This window comes from Tyto alba, unplaced genomic scaffold (assembly GCF_018691265.1).
Source record: "Tyto alba isolate M040663 unplaced genomic scaffold, T.alba_DEE_v4.0 Super-Scaffold_10, whole genome shotgun sequence".
Classification (NCBI taxonomy): Eukaryota; Metazoa; Chordata; class Aves; order Strigiformes; family Tytonidae; genus Tyto; species Tyto alba.
This window is the reverse complement of record NW_024881262.1, coordinates 26,899,789-26,915,785: the sequence shown is the minus strand read 5'-3', so window position 1 is coordinate 26,915,785 and position 15,997 is coordinate 26,899,789. Positions and strand designations below refer to the sequence as shown.

Below are 15,997 nucleotides of genomic sequence, written 5' to 3'. Positions count from 1 at the left end.
CCAGTGCTTCTGAGTATGTTGCAACAGCTCTTTTCCTGGCTCTCTCTTCAGCTCCTCATATCTTTCTCTCATTTCTTTCACAGACAGCTGCTCAGACAAGGTGCCAGCTCAGTGAAAGCCTGGCCTTGCAGTCATGCTCTTTACTTGTTCATACTCAGAGAAAGCCAACGCATTCCAGTTCTACTGAAGCCATGGCTGAGTGCATGTATGTTCTGGATGGTGTTCCTGTTATTTCAGCCTCCTAGTTCAAAGGGAGCTAAGGTGATTCTTACAGCTGTCTTCAGTGCAAGGTGGCAGCAACTGCATTTTCAGTCTTGCTCCCCTCGCATAATGATCCATTACAATTTCCATAGGCTTGGTCCCTAAACATACTGCTCTGCTTTTGCTGTTTCCTCTATATGCCGCTCAGCTTGCCATGCTTGCACAGATCTCACTACTTTTGAATATATCCTTTCTGTATGCTAAAGAAGTTCCTCCTTTGTTGACAGCTTCACGTCTTTCCCTGTTGAAATTATTTTTCTCTTGGAGAGCAGAGCGGTGGCAGAGCAGAGTCCCACATTCCTTTAGATTCTCTGCCACGAAGCATGTTTAAACATCCAACCATTTTGCATTTCCAGTCTGAGCAAAGAGGGATGGCAGCCCTCTGCCAGCTGTGCCATAGGGCAGGGATGTTCTGTAATGTGCTGACCGCTGAGCTGCTTTCTACCTTCCCTGTCCCTTTTCCAATCTCATCAGTTCCTATAGTTCCTAATCTGACTGGAAAAGGAATCAATGCTGTTTGGGTCAGTACTCACCTGTCGCATGCCCCATGTGCACTGCCTCTCTCGAAGTCTTTCTTCTCTCTCTGTTTGGCAGCCTCATGGACCGGTAGTACCTGGAATTTCTTTGAATGGCAATGTAATGTGTGTGTGAATCGCTCTCGTGGGTCAGTGGGTTAGCACCTTCTGACTCTTCCTCACTTTCAGAGACTGAACCTGACTCTGTCAGTACCTGCTGAGGAAGGCCCTGCCGGAGCCCTCGGGCGGAGGGCCTGTGGGCAGCATCTCTCCCCTGCCCATCCATGGCTTCCAGATCTTGTCTCTATGGCAACTGAGACGATGGATCAGCAGCAGAGCAGCAGGAGACAGGTAGCCTCCACATCTCCATCAGCTTTATCTGAGTTAGAGCTGGAGATGGACAAACAAAACACAACAAAATAGGAAAAGAGAGGGCAAAGTTCTGGTTAGTTCAGAGGCTGTAGTGCATCATCGGTTTCGGGTAACAGGGACCTTCCAGGATTTTTTTGTCTGAGATCATTCTGAGATCATCACCTTACAAGCCTTGTTCTAATGTCCTGAACGTTGCTTTGATGTGCTCAAGGCTGTGCTGCCATGACACATTGTAGTGCTACAGATGTTACTGGAAAAATGTCGTATTTGCTCATTTGATGACCACTCCCTTTTGTCACTGGTGAGCAGCAAATTACTAGTTGATTTACAGTGGATACAGATAATGGCCATGACCTTGTTTTTGCAGGTGAAAATTTTGTGGAATAGAAAGTAGAAGCTGAAGAGAAAGCTCTGTTAATCTGCCTATTATCTCTGTACTTCTCTCTGTAATATAAGAATTAATGCCTTTTACAGGGCTGGGTGCCTTCTAACACTCATTAACAACACTCATTCCCGCAGTGCGGGTAAGTGAAGAAAAATCCATAACTGGTGAGGATTGAAGGTAGAAGAGACAAGATTATGTAGCAGTGGAGAGTGCAGAGACTTTGTTTCCCAGAATTGCCCTCAAGTGCCAATGTACCCCCCCAGTGACACGGGGACATCAGCACAGGGGTCCCGCTCCTCTGTGTGTCGGTGTACGGACTGTGCCAGTAACCCCAAGCACTTTTAGGAGGCAGATCACCACAACAGCAAAACAGCAGCTGATCTTTCAGACTTTGCAAGACTGGGTAAAAATGCAAACTGATTACTTAAATGTTCATTGCTGGCTTGGTCTTGTTGAATTTTCACAGCTGTCAAAGCCTTTCTAAGTACATAATGTGATTTTGTGACTGATGGGGTTATCATGAATAGTAGAAAGAAATGCGGTATAGGAAATGTGAATATAAAATTGACAGTTCACTGAGAGAAGGGCATAAAATAGTGCTATGGATTAGTCATTAGATGCTGTTTTGAGAAGTTATACATATCACTGGTTTGTTACATTACAGTATATCAAATATACAAGATACTCTAGAAGGTAAGTCTCTCAATTTTTGTTCTGGGTCTTCTGCAATCTCTGAATCCATGTGTGCCACAAACCTTTTTCTTGCTTGCCCCCAGGGTCACTCCAGCTGACCCTGGGACATCAGGGACAGTTGGGACATCATCTGTGAATCCTCTGCTTTCCAAAATTTTTGAGGTCCCTGCGTTTTATCCTTCTGAAGGGAGGGTCACTACCTGAAATCATGAGCTGTACCTGAGTCGTTCTGCTTCCTGGCTCTATGGATGAGAAAGTCTGCTTTCTCCTTTCATAACCTGAACCACAGCATGCAGCTCACAGCTGCTAAATTTGGATCCTGACTTCAATTCTGCCAAGACTTTTGGACTGTTTGGAACTGGTGGTTGCTCTGGGACTGTTTCCAGTGTTACTGGAAGTGTATGAAGGACCCATTTGTTGGTTGTGGTGTTAAGTTTGGTTTGTAAATTACCCTGATGTATAGAGATTCACTAAGTCTGTTTCTGTTTCTGTGGCTCAGTGGGACAGTGAAATAAAAGCAGCTGCTGTTGGAGACAGCTTGAAAAGAAAGAAGCAGCTATTTCTTTTCCTGTGCCTTTCTTGCTGTCCCAAGACTAAAGCCCCAAAGTCTTTATCCCTGCAACCATGATGGAAGCATTTCTGTTAACTGGACCACAATTAATATTAACACCTATAACCCTTCCTAACCCTGAACTCTAACAATCACTTATTTTTTATTTATTTATTTTCTATAAACTGTTTTATGACTTGACATTCAAGAAGATGAACCTGTATCAATTTCCTCTATACCAAAGCTCCTATGTGCTTCAGGTGGCCACTTCTTGTCCACGTTACTCAATCTGGGGCAGCAACCTCTCTCTTTTGTGGCTTTTGCAACGCTGACATAGTTTGCAATGCTTAGCAAATAGCTGCTGTTTTTTTTCTAGAAAAATGAGTTAAAGTTTTCACAGGAGATGCTGACCAGCCAGGAGTAATTTCAAAACCATGTAAATCTCCAACAGAATCATTAGGCAAATAGGTGGGTGCGTGTGGGAGGGGGGGAGCGCATGGATGCATGGAGAAGACTTGTTTCCTCTTTCACATAACTGGTGAATATGAAAGTACATGAGTGCTGTTGTTTTACAAGAATACTTGGTAGAGAAGGAGCCTTCTGCATGGCTTAGGGAAACTCACTCAGCTGGGTTGCCCAAAGACATAACTGTGTTCAGTAGCCCTGTCAAGCCAGTGTAGTTATCTTTGCCAGATACACTTGTTTTGGTCCTTCAGAGGAATGTAGGGTGTACATGCTGAACAGTGAGCTTGCTGTCAGGCTACCAAACAGTCCCTAACAAACAAGTTATTTGAACCAGAAGTGAATATAGCAGTGGATGAGAGAAAGACTTCCGTGTTTTCTAGGAGAGGCAGGAGTGAGGGGGCACTTGTTTACTGTGGAGGCTATACACAGTATGTATTTTTTTTACTTTCTTCAATGAAGAGTTCGAGAACAGAATGTATTTCTGAAGGCAATGCTTCCAATTTCAGAACTGATACGCTAAGAAATTACTGAGAAACCATTTACTGATATGCCAATCAAATAGTCCTGGCTATTGCAGTTGCTTTAGGTGTCTTAAATAGGGAAGGATACATTCAAATTTAGTATTACATCATTTGATAGCAGTCAAACTGTTCACTGACAGAATGATTCAAGCAGGTGTGGACCATAACTATCCCTGTCTGAGTGTTTGTAGTGCATTTCTGAAGAAGGTATTCACCTCTGATAGTCACAGGTAGGTGGGTGTCAGGTCTTGCGTCAGGAGGAACCCATCCCAATATATTCACATGCCATCTTGAGATCACATGTCTTGCTGAAGCCTCACCACCTACCTGAACGTGCTTTGCAGGCAAATATACTTCCCCATAGCTCAAGAAGACAAAAGTAGCAGTCTGTAGGGAAAAAGCGAAAGATGACAACAGTAAAGCCAGTAAGTGATGCACATACAGCAACACTAGAGATATGCATTTTGACTCACATATCATTCAGCCTCCAGGAATTTGACTGTATAGAAATTTTACTTGCCAATATAAAAAAATGGCATTTACCAGCAATTGCCATGAAGTTGTACAAGAGCAGTTGAACTTGCGGCCACTAGGTAAAATGCTAATAAAAATTGTAAAAAGGACTGAGAATCCTAGAGCAGTGTGGACCTGGACACGTGGATGTGTGTGGGAAATGGGGAACGCTGCTGCTTCTGGGAGGGCGGGCCTGGCTGTGTTTGCAAGGCACGGTCTGGCTGAGGATGCTAACGACTAGCTGCTGGTCCCTACTGTACAAAGAGAGTGGGCTGACAGGGATTTGGAGGATATCTAAGGGGCAGCTCCTTTTAATCAATTAGAGCTAATCAAAGATAAGAACGTTTTTAGGAGCAGAAGCTACAGCCTGAAAGCGGAGAGTGCGGCTGTGCAGACCTGCAGGTATTTCAAATGAGCGTAGCCTGGCAGAGTTTGATCGAGGAGTCTGGAGCAGGAGGCATATTCTAGTGCCGGCTGATCATCTCTCCCTTTCTGCTCATCCCGCCACAAGCCAGGCGGGCGCAGCTGCACAAGCCGCGGTCGGTGCAGACTGTGTGGTCTGGCGCTGGTGGCAGCCCCGGTGGGCACTGGTAGCAGAGGGAGCTGCTGGGGGCTGGCAGCCCCAGAAAGTCAGGCCGGCTGTCTCAGCTGTTGCTGAATCGGGAGGGGTGCAAGCAGTGCCTCAGCTGCTGGGAAGAGCCACCTCCTTTCCCCACCCAACCTGCTGCTCCACACGCCCTGACCCCTCTCTCAGCAGCAGTTTTCCAGGGCTCCAGCACAACAGGGCAGATGGCTGGATGGTGGCTGCTTTTCTGCCCCTGGTAATTTGGGCTATTTTGTTATCCCTGGTGCTGGCCCTGAGCTGATAGCCTCTGTCTCTGGGAGGATTTCTTCCGCACGCTCCCTTCCATCACCATGAGGCAATCGTTTCCGTGGGGCTTGGCTGGCTCTCTGCACTCAGCGTTCCTTGCTGTAGAAGGGGTGCAGTAGGACGAGACTAGTGGCTCTGCTTGCTGGTGGATCCTGTGCTTCATTAACTTCCTAATTCCCCTTTAAAAGGGGGAAGTGTATTGCCTGACTGAAAAGTGTTAAGTGCTCTAGTAAGAAAGTATATACTTAAAGAATGCTTAATGATTTTTAAATGAAAAATGCTCAATTTGCCGATGTTTGCAATGTTTACAATGCTCTTGCCTAGTCTGGAAGGGTAATGAAGATTGCTTAATTAATACTAGACACAGGCTGAAATCTCCAGCTGCGCAACTCAAGGAAATAACAGGCGTGACTACAACTCGACTGTATGGTTGCTCTATATAGGGTCATACAGTCACAGAAGATGAATTGACCTTGTCTGATAGCAGCGTAACATTTCCCTGCCGCCACCAGGAACAAGATACCAGTTTTGCTGTGCCTGAGTGGCCACACAAAATACCCAAGGATTGTGTTCCACCAGAAGGCAGGCAGGTGCTTTCAGCACAGAGGGCAATGAACCCCTACACTGGTGTGTTAGTTTTGCCATCACCTTAAATCCATCCATGACTGGACGCCCCCTTTAAATTATGTATAACTCAACAAAAAGTTTTGGGGCTCAATGCAGAAATTACTGTCTTGGCTGTAGGGTTTTATGCTATAGAAAGGCAGGTCATATAATCTTTTCTTCCTTTTTATGTGTTGAAGTGATTTTAAATATGAGCTCTGTTAGTGTTTCATCTGGAAGGTTTTGCACAATGAATGTAGGGGTGCACCTTTCATGTACATTTGATGAACCAGATAGACCTCTTTTAAGACAATATTTTGTCTTCAAGCCCTCATAGTTAACATGGCTTCTTTAACATTTCATCTTTAAATACAATCCGAATGTACATGCAAACGCCGATTTTGCTGCATCTTATTAGGTCCTTTCTAACATAATTATTTTGAAACTCTTGTGCAAACTGAAAACAAACCTCTGCCTCTCACTGCCATCAGTTCTGAATTACATCCCTGCTCATGTATTAGGCATTGATTTCCCCCCACACACCTCTTTCTCGGACTTAAGTGGAGTGGAATGTCATCTCTAAACTATTTCACTCTGCATCATAATGAGGTGAACACAGCTCTGTTGGGATGGGGTACAGTCCAAAATCCAGCAGCAGGCCTTACTCATCAGCTGCCGTTCTTGCTCATGTGGGTGCCAATCCCTTAAGGAGTGCCACGCGCGGGTGGGCCCTGCTGAAGGCACTGGGGCTCCACACAGGCTCAGGCCTGCATTTGCATCAGGAGATATTTCTGTCTGAGTCAGGGGAATAGTAACACCCACAGACTCAGCCCTAGGCTCTGGCAGATTTAGCTCTCAGCAGATGTAGCTGTGAATTCATTTAGCCTCATCAGTGGTCTAAGCTAATGCACAGACTTTAAGCCGGTATAAGTGAGGCACTCTCATGTGTCCTGTTGAGCCACCCCTGCTCCAGGGGCACTAACTTCCAGCAGAAGGGTGCCCAGGCAGCTGGGCATGGTAACACCTTAACCTAAAGACCTCAGGGCCCTGAGCTGCCTGACTGTATGTATATATATGTCTTCATTATTAGTGGTTGAGATGACCCTCACTGGAACTGCTACCAGTCCTGACCCTTTCTTATAGACGGTGGCAGGAGACAGTTAAGCACATGCCCCTGTCCAAAGCAAAGATACATGACATTTCACAAAGGAATTTGAACTATTTAGGTGCAAGGCCAAGGTATTGTTTGATTAACACACAGGCGTGGAGAAACCAGGAGGAGCATGAGGACGGATCAACCAGAAAGTGAGACACAGGCCAGAGAGGTTCACAGTAGAAGCCAGAGAAAAGTAGACAGTATGTTTGGAGCTGGCTGAAAGAATATCAGATTGTTTCACACACACACACACACACACACACACACATGTTTCCAGAGAACAAGCATTTTGTACTTATTTTGTAAATAAGATTGAATTCTGTCACCAGTCCTAACAGAAGCAAACTACAACCTCTCCAATTTTGAGATAGTCTTTCAGGTTAGAAAGGTAATAATGGTTTTATTGCCATGATTTAGTGATGTTACCTTATTTATAGCAAGCAAAATCAAGAGAGAATTACGCAGTTCATTACATGCTTGTGACAATAAAGCCTTTATGTCTTGCACATATGTTACAGAGAACCTGTTTTAGAAACACTTCAGAGACTAAAAATAAATACATTGGATTTGTTTAAAATAGCCTCCAAAACCATGTGCTTTGGAGACACCATGAGACCAAGTGAATGGGGCTTGGAGAAAGAAACCTGTACATGTGAAATGCCTAAAAATTACTCAAATGGCCTAGCTAGAGCTAAAAATGTTTCCAGAATTAAGTCTGGCATTGTGGGTCCTTCTATGGGTAGAGGTAAGCATACATGTGTAAACATAGACACAAAATGAGTGTGTCCTATAAATGGTTACTTACACATAACAGAAAAGGATACATGCCTTCACACAATTCCATCTGCATGAAATGTGGAGTATTTATAGCAGCTACTTTGGGTTAATTAACTAATATATATCAATATATAATTAATGAATAACACTAAGTAACTGCATATTTTTATGCTGCCAGCATGATTTATCTTTTTGACTGTTTACGGATTCTTTACGATTCAAATACAATTGTTAAAAAGATGTGCTTTCTTGTATGCCACTAGTAACTGTTATCTCTGCTCAGTCTGTGCATCTCGGAGTGGTCCAGCCCTATCCCATTGCATTCCATGCTTCATCCCCTGCGTCTTGTGTAGTAGACATAACTATGGGCTATAGCTAAGATGTTGAAGAATTCCCCCTCTGGAGCTATTTTACATATGTGTATATGTACACATATATATGCATATATAAACACCCACCTGCTCTCCAGCTGTGTAGGGGGAGTCAACCTAATTTTTAAAGCATACAGAAGAGCAGAAGAGGAAATCTGCAAGCTCTTCTGGTTTTCATTGTAAGCTCTTAAAACTAATTAAATGAAAAACTGACCTTATTTTTATTCCTTTCATTAAATTAGTGCACATGCAGTGGTGAAAGGACATCTTTGCTTGAAGATTTTGAGAGAGTCCTGAGAAGTAAAATGTATAAATGTCCTGGGTTGAGTGCCAATCAGGCCTAAACCACAACAATAAAACTCATCCTGTTCCTCTGACATCACTCACATATATACTAACATGAACTCCTGCCTCTAGAGGAAGCCCCCTTTCCTTCTTACTCCTGATTATGAAATGTTGTTGCTTCTGATGCCATCCCATTCCTTATGTTTGCTTAGAAAACACTAGTGAAATTGTTGCTAAGTAGCTGTGGTCTAAAACTCACGAGGTTTTCCAGGCTAATGCCTGGAAGATAAGCGAATAATTAAAAATCAAATCACTGCATCTCCTAGGCTGGGAGGAGTACACAACAATCAGGGTTAGGTGCAAATCACAGGACATGGCCTCAAAGTGTAGGATACCAATGTGCTACGCAAGTTCACAAGAAGGCCCTCAGCAGTCTGCCTGGTGATCTCTCCTGTTTTACAGGGAGTTGTGAGTCCTTGCTCCTTTTTGTTTGTTCTCTTCTGTTCAGACCATGTGGAGCCTTCTAGCCACGGAGAGAATATGCAACATAAAGCCTACACTTAAAAAATGAAAGGACTCGGATATAGAAAATTTAGTCTGCAGTGAAATGGTTTAGTCAAGAACACAGTATGAGAAATAATATCCTAGGCATAGTGCCTTGTTGAAAGCAGAGGGGTTTAGTAACGCCAGGATACTTAGAAGAGGAGGTTAGCAGATGTCTTGTTGAAGCTTTTCAAGACAGACTCATTAGTAAGCAGACAGGCCCAGTGTCCCTAGGGCAGACAACACCTGTGCTGCTCTTGGGGAAAAATACAGTGACATCCACTTCTATTTCTAGATTTGCTGGCTGCCTATGAGACACTTGTTATGGAAGAAATGAGCATGGGTGGTTATTTGAACTGCAGAGAGGTAAGAACTCAAAGAGATTTTTATTTGAAAGCTTCCATGCAGAAGCAGGGAAAGAGGGTGGCTGATTTTGTTGATCAAGGAATAGTAGAGCTCTCAGTTTTTCCTCCCTCAGTGGTTATTGGGTGGAGGGTCCAAGGAGTAGCCTGTTTAGTGAATCTGCTTGCAAATTTGTAGCTGCAAGGGAGCCAGAATTCAGTTAGATATCAGAGACCTGTTAGACTGGTTTCTACTGGTTTGAAATGCCAGGCAGGTTTGGAGTGCTGCTGTGCCAGGCTGTCCTTGTCAACAGCATCAAGCTAATTTAATCTAATTTCAAACCTGACATAAGCTGATACTATTATAGCCTGTTACTCTGATTGCACGTGCCTTTAGTAACTCAGGAAAAATACTTGATTGACAACTCGGGAAACTGTTCAGCAAACAGCATCAGTCATGCAAACGTCCCCTCCAGAAGGGCTCTTTTTAGCCCCCGGGGAGGACCCTGGCAGGAAGGGAAGCTTGCAGGACTGCAGCCCCCAATGCAGAGCAGTCTCTTCTGTGCTAGTACTGGGCTACTAGCTCAGGGCTTAGGCAGTCACATCCAGAAGCCCCCCACTACTTGCCTCGAGTTTGCCAGCTACAGCCTGAGACAGATTTGAGCTGTAGAAAAACGGGAACACGTGCAGTGCTTGCTGGCTGCATGTGCATCCACAGTAAGTCTCCATTTTTTTGTCAAACAAGTGATGTGGTCTCCTTCAACGTAACTCTGTAGCTCACTTTACCCAAGCGCTGTGAAAGATTGGCAAACCTTTCCCCGTCAGATCTTTCCTTCTAACAGAAGCTTTTACCCTCCTCTTCATCCCCAGATTTTAAGCACAGAAAGAGGAAGGCTGGGATGAGGGTGGTGAATCTTACAGCTGTGGCACTGCACAGGGTCCTGTGAGACCAGATGTCATTTCTCATCTCTGCTGCAGTTCCCTGGGCAATCTTGAGCCCATCAGGGATTTTCCTGGGTCTTAGTTCCCCATCTCTAGGCTGGGAGTGGTATACTATAGTTTATGAATACTCCTGTATTTCTTCCATAGTCTTCTATCTTCTGAGTTACTTGAGCAGGAACTCGGTGTAAGTACAAGAGCATGACATGAGACAGCCTGACAGGTTCAAAAGAGCTCTGGACAATACTGTAATTAAAGAAAAAGTGAAGCAGCTTGGATATTCTCTCTTTTTTAGTTATTTTTAATTTGGTATTTCCTACATTTCTGTCCCCAAGTGAAAAGCAAGTATTTTGCCTAGATATCTTCAGTGTCCCTGTTGCTCTTCCTAAGTTTTAATTGAGCTGGCTACAATTTCTCCTAAGAAGGGGTCTTTGTTTCAGCAACGGCTCCTTTTTGGAACAGCCAAGTCTGAGTTCTGCAGATTGAATAATCTGCTAGACCTGCTTTTTCATAGGTGTCTGTTTCAAAGATGATTCTGGCTAGGAAAGAGAAGGCGGGGAGGAGTTTGAGGGTTTTATGTTGTTTTAGGTTTTACTGAGTCTTGTCAGTTTTTCTTAGTTTAGATCTAATGGGGCTGTTTCCATGGGGTGCTGCTTGGAAACATGAAGTATTGCCTCCAGGCACTATTGTGGGAAAAATTATAATTGCCTATAGAAATCATAGAACAAGCTACTTCCTAAAGGAGAATTTGAGTGAAAACCTCAGGCATTGGCCACATACTCAGGGACAGATAATGGTAATTATATAGTTAAAGCATTTTACATTGTCTTGCAAATGTCCTCGTCAAATGATAGCAGCTGGAACAATGTGTTCTTTGTCTCTGGTCTCTTCTTTTCTGGCAATTACTATGGCATTTCACACATACTCCTGTATTTACTGTTGGTGTTAAAGTGGATTGGATTTAGCGTTACAATTCAAATCTGGAGAAAATCAAACCTGAATAAAATTTCTGTCCATCTCTTAAAAAGAAGGTCAGCCAATTAGTCCTTTTTGCAGGTTCAGTGGAACATTTTAAAATTTTTTTGTTATGTTAGTGCAATTTCCTACTTTCAACTAGATTTGGAAGTGGCAGCTCCATTATAACGGTCGAATCCATTGATAGTTTAATATCTCAAGAGCTAGCTTGTTCTTATGAAATCTGAGTCCCTGTTTGCTTTGTGCATTTAAAAATATACATAATTGCTGGGACAGAGTTCACAGCTACACTGGATACACGGCAGTTGGTCTCCTGAGGGTGAAAGGAAAGATCAGCTAAGGGGAAGGATCAGCCTGGCGTTAGGAGGAAAACAGGCTGTTTTTCATATTTCCTGTCTTTATTTTATTTATATATTTTTTTAAAGCAAGATCACACATAAACATTTGCCAGGAAACATCACAACTTGACCCACCCCTGGAAAAAGACACACAGTTTGGTTGGTTGGTTTTGGGGATGTTTGCTGTTTAGTTGATGACATTAATGCCTGTTCTGTGCAGGCTGAGTCTCCTGACTAGGCTTCCTCCCTGCGGTGGTTTTCATGCCTGCCAAGCTGTGCCAGTGCTGTCTCTCCACTCCGTCAGCCAGTATTTCAACAGTGCCATGGCTGTGCTCTGTCTGGGTTGCACAGGACTCCCTCGGTGTGACTTTGCTTGTAGAGCAAAGTCATTTCTCTCTTGGGCACTGGATTTGTGCCTTTGTTTGTGGCCTGAGGTTTCTTCCTCAGACCATTCCTCTTCCAGCATCCCCCCCAGAATAGGTTTTTACTCACCTGACAGTCTAGGGCTGAACCAGTCTCTCATTTGCCATTGGGATGAGGTATGTCCAACAAGTCTGGACTAAACTCCCCCAGGTTGTTAGAGATTTGCAATTAAGTTGTGAATCCCGAGGCAGGTATGTCCTCCAGAAGATCCCTGTCCTTTGGTCCTCGTACCTTCTGTCAGTTGTGCTTGAGAGTGAAGTTTCCCTCAGACTTTGTTTGCTCAGTTTCCAGAGTCACAGCAAACATAATTTAAAGGAACAGCTTTCCCTTTACCCAGATAAGTTAGTACAAACATGCCCTGAGTGTCCTTTGCACTGCTTGTGCCAAAGTCTTAATGACAGGGCATTGTTAAACCTCCTGTATAAATCTTTAACAACTGGGTGAAACTTCAGTTCAAATCTGCAAACTCAAATAAGTGGAAACAGTATATGGTATTTGCTTACACTTTTAAGGCCTACTGGCTGAGAAGCTGCTCTTGCTTTACATTATTTACAGCCACTTGAGATGAAAAGACCTAAATGTTTATGAGTATTTTTAGGCTGCCATTTTTTAATTTCATGTGTGTTCACATACCTGGGCACTGGGGTGGATACAGCAGAGCCTGCCTGGCTTTATTTGAAGGTTTTTTTGTATCTGTTCATCCAAACGCCTGTTGTAATTTTCACCCTTGAAATACTTCGATTTCTTATTCAGATTGTGTTTACATTTGCTGTTCTCTCCACTGGGATTGCTTGCTGTTATTTGAACGTCCCCTTTCTGTGGGCAGCTCAGGGCCCAATGCTTCAAAGGAAGACAAATAAATCTGTAATTCCTGTAGATACCTGTGCACTGTTATAGTTAGGAGAGAAGCTTTCCCTCATCCTTGGATAGCTCACTTAGTATTTTTAGGCCTGTAGTTTGAATGACTCTTACAAAAAGAATCATATCTCCTGCTGAAGTTGATGCTACTCTTCCCATTTTTTTTTTTTTTTTTTCCTTTCTGAAGTTCACTGAATTTACCAGGTGCCTTGTTCATCTCCAAATACTTTAATTGGCCACAACATTACCCCATTCCTTTTAAAATGCAGCTGTGTGCCCAGCCTACTCTGTGAAAGGCCAAATGCTCATTGAGTAAAGCTTTGATTAATACCGGGTCAGTCATCGTAGCTTCACGGTCACCAGTGTCAGTGTCCCTTTACATCAGCTGGGGTCCAGGACTGGGCATAGAGGGCTGTCAGCAATTACTCCTGTAATGATTAATCAAGGTCACCATCAGACCTGTGCACTCCTGATCTGTGAGCTAGCAGGACACAGGCGTGAGAGATGCACTGGAATTTGGGCTTCCCTCTGTCGCAAGAGTCGCTCTAGGGTGAATCTAGCCAGCCTTGTGTTTCAGGCTGGCTTGTTGGAGTGTCCCAGCTCTGGCAGAGTACACAAAGCAAGGGACTCCAGTTTTATTGCATTTTCCAGTCATTAAATTGCTCCAGTGACTCCTTCCCAGTGTTGCTATATAATAAATCCTACAGTCCCCTTTTTGTACATAAATCTCACCACCTCTCTTCCTTTGCTTCCCATAGATTGCGCCATTTGTTTTGTAACAAAAAGAAAGTCTATTTCTTTTTTATTTTTTTCCTGTTCCAAATGGGCAAAGTAAATGGAAAAATGATGTAATGTATATAATAGGCAGGCTGTCTATGAATGTTGTATCCATCAGAATAAGGAAGCTTCCCTGTGACAAACCCACAACTCACCGTAGAGTGTCAGAAGGCTCACAGGTCTGCTATGGGGTGATGTTGTTGTCCTTTGGGTTGAGTGAGTATTTTGGGGTTTTGCCCAATTCTTTCCACGAGGAGAGGAAATAAGTTGTAAAAGGCTATTCTTTCCTGGGAGAAAAACACTGGCAAAATGATTCTTTGATTGTTTGCTTCTTCCTCCTGATGGGAATCAAAAGTAACTTAACTGGAGTCAATGGAGTGTGAAATGGTATGAACCCAAAGAGTTCCTGCTCCTCATACCTCTTGCTCGTACAGCTGATAAGGATAGTGAGGTGCTGGTTTCAACTATGCACAAAGGCTTGTTTCCTTAACTAGAATTGGAATTAAATGAAGATGGCGGGTGTTTCCTTGTCCAGTGAACCCTGTTTCCCAATGAGCTCTGCCATTAGCATTTGCATGTTACATTCATTATTATTATTACTTTGGCTTTTTCTTGTTGTTTTGTGGTTGGTTGCTTGGTTGTTTTTTCCCCTGACAGAACAGACTTTCAGTCAGACCCAGGTCTGATTGACGTTCTGCACATTATACCATATTTCCTAATGTCTGGAGAGCAGCCCACAGTGTTTTAACTGAAAATTTGCAAAGCTGAGTAATTGCTCTCTCGCATGGCCTGACTCGATAGAAGACCTCTTGCTTTTCACTATAGCTGCCTGATGACAGCTGCTACTCTGTATAGCATGTAAAAATACTGAATTACCTGTGCCAGGCTTGCCTTGCTAATAGTGCAAGGAATCAATGGATTCAGGTTTGAACACTTTGCAAGGGAAATATACATTGGTAATTTTTAATGGACTAGATATCACTGATTAAATGTAACCTCTCTTGTTTTCCTACCGATTTCTTTTCACAAGTGCTCACAAGCATTAGCTTCTGAATTCTTTTTCTTAGCCTTCATTTGCAGCTATTGCTATATCTTTCCTAAGAGGTGGCACCCGAAATTGAACATGGTCCTCCAAATGCAAATGCTCCATTGTTCAGTATTCCGTCGTTATATTATCTTCTGCCTTATTTTTATATCCTCTTATTAATGCACCCACACACCCCATTTGCATTTTTTAACCTTTTTAAAAGCTTTTTCATTACAACAATCAGATATAAGGGCAATGAAGTAAGCGTGGAACAATAGAAGTGAAGAACTTGATTCTCCTCAGACCTATACCCATTTTAAACTTCACTGGTGACACTGACTTTGATTTACACCAGAAGGAAAGAGGGAGGATCAAACCTAGCATATCTACACTCAGACATCCATTTCTGATAGTTAGCGAGGAATGGTGTTGTAAAACAGTTGCAGCGCACAACATGTTGTTTGGAAGAAATGCTTTATCAGGCAGGAGGCTTTTTTGCAGAGGGGGGACTGCGGTCTGGGCCGGTGTCTGGAGGGCGGTGCTGGAGGCCTGGGCGCTGGCCGTGCCTGGCAGCGGCCGTGCAGGGGAAGCACGGCAGGGTGCCCACGTGTTGTCTGTGTGGTTGTCCTGCACAGGCACCGGGGCTCAACCTGGGTGAACCTCACGCCAGGACTAAGCAGTGCATTCTTTGTTTTGGGAGCAGTCTTAGCCATTCTGGGCTGTTAGCCTCTGCACAGTCGTGTCCGATACCGTGTCTGATGCCTGGGGAGGAAGAGAGGATAAGGGGAGGTGGGAGGTGGCCAGAGGTACAGCCGTGCTGCCAACACAGAGCACGGAACCATTGCCACCACAGCAAGCCACATTTGGGACTTCTCGCTCTAAGAGTTGGACAACCAGTTTTAAACTGCAGCTGGGCAAGGTGATTTCTATTAAACAAACGAGCATTTATGGATTGCCTGGCTGCAGAAGTGAAGAGTGTGACTCAGAATGCCACCTGAGTAACACTGCTGTTAGCCAGAGAGCAGAAAAAAGGTGAAGAAATCCACAAAGCCATCATTCATGCCTGGCTTTCGGGCAGACTCTGCCTTAGAAGCCTCTTCAATGTCTCCCTTCCTTAATTGCTTTTGTTTTACTTGACTCTGGGTTTTCTCCAGGAGTCACTGTTAAAAGTTATTATCTGGTGGGTATCAGTGCCGTTGTCTGTGGAGGGACTTTTCCTCACATTGACTTTGATTCCAGGTAAAGCAGTGAGATAGAAATGCACTCAAGCTTCTCTTGTGTGTCTAAGTTAAGGCAATACTTTACTTGCCAAGTTAGTCAAGGTTCATAAACACGGGGTGTGGTTTTATGATACAGCTAATTTGATCTAATGGCTAGCTGCCAGTCAGAGGTGAGTCTGCTCCTCCTGTCAATAGCTTCATGCTCCAACTCCCTCTCC

The 15,997-nt window shown here is 43.8% G+C and overlaps 2 protein-coding genes across 11 annotated transcripts in view; one reads left to right on the top strand and one right to left on the bottom strand.

Annotated features, from left to right (window-relative positions):
- NGEF (neuronal guanine nucleotide exchange factor) overlaps positions 1-1,062 on the bottom strand; it is a 41,235-nt gene extending 40,173 nt beyond the window's left edge. Inside the window, exon 1 of the mRNA XM_042794995.1 lies at positions 795-1,062. Within this exon, the coding sequence (XP_042650929.1) occupies positions 795-1,062 (268 nt within the window). The remainder of the gene's footprint in view (positions 1-794) is intronic.
- Positions 1-15,997, top strand: part of NEU2 (neuraminidase 2) — a 39,892-nt gene that overhangs the window by 14,224 nt on the left and 9,671 nt on the right. For 2 of the 10 annotated variants that reach the window (XM_032990568.2, XM_032990560.2), the window contains exon 2: positions 9,177-9,247. The exons of 7 other annotated variants lie outside the window; for them this stretch is intronic. The gene's annotated coding sequence lies outside the window, so the exon portion shown is untranslated. Of the gene's footprint in view, positions 1-1,047; positions 1,128-9,176; positions 9,248-15,997 lie in introns of those variants that run through there. One more of the 10 variants, XM_032990557.2, reaches the window with a different exon arrangement.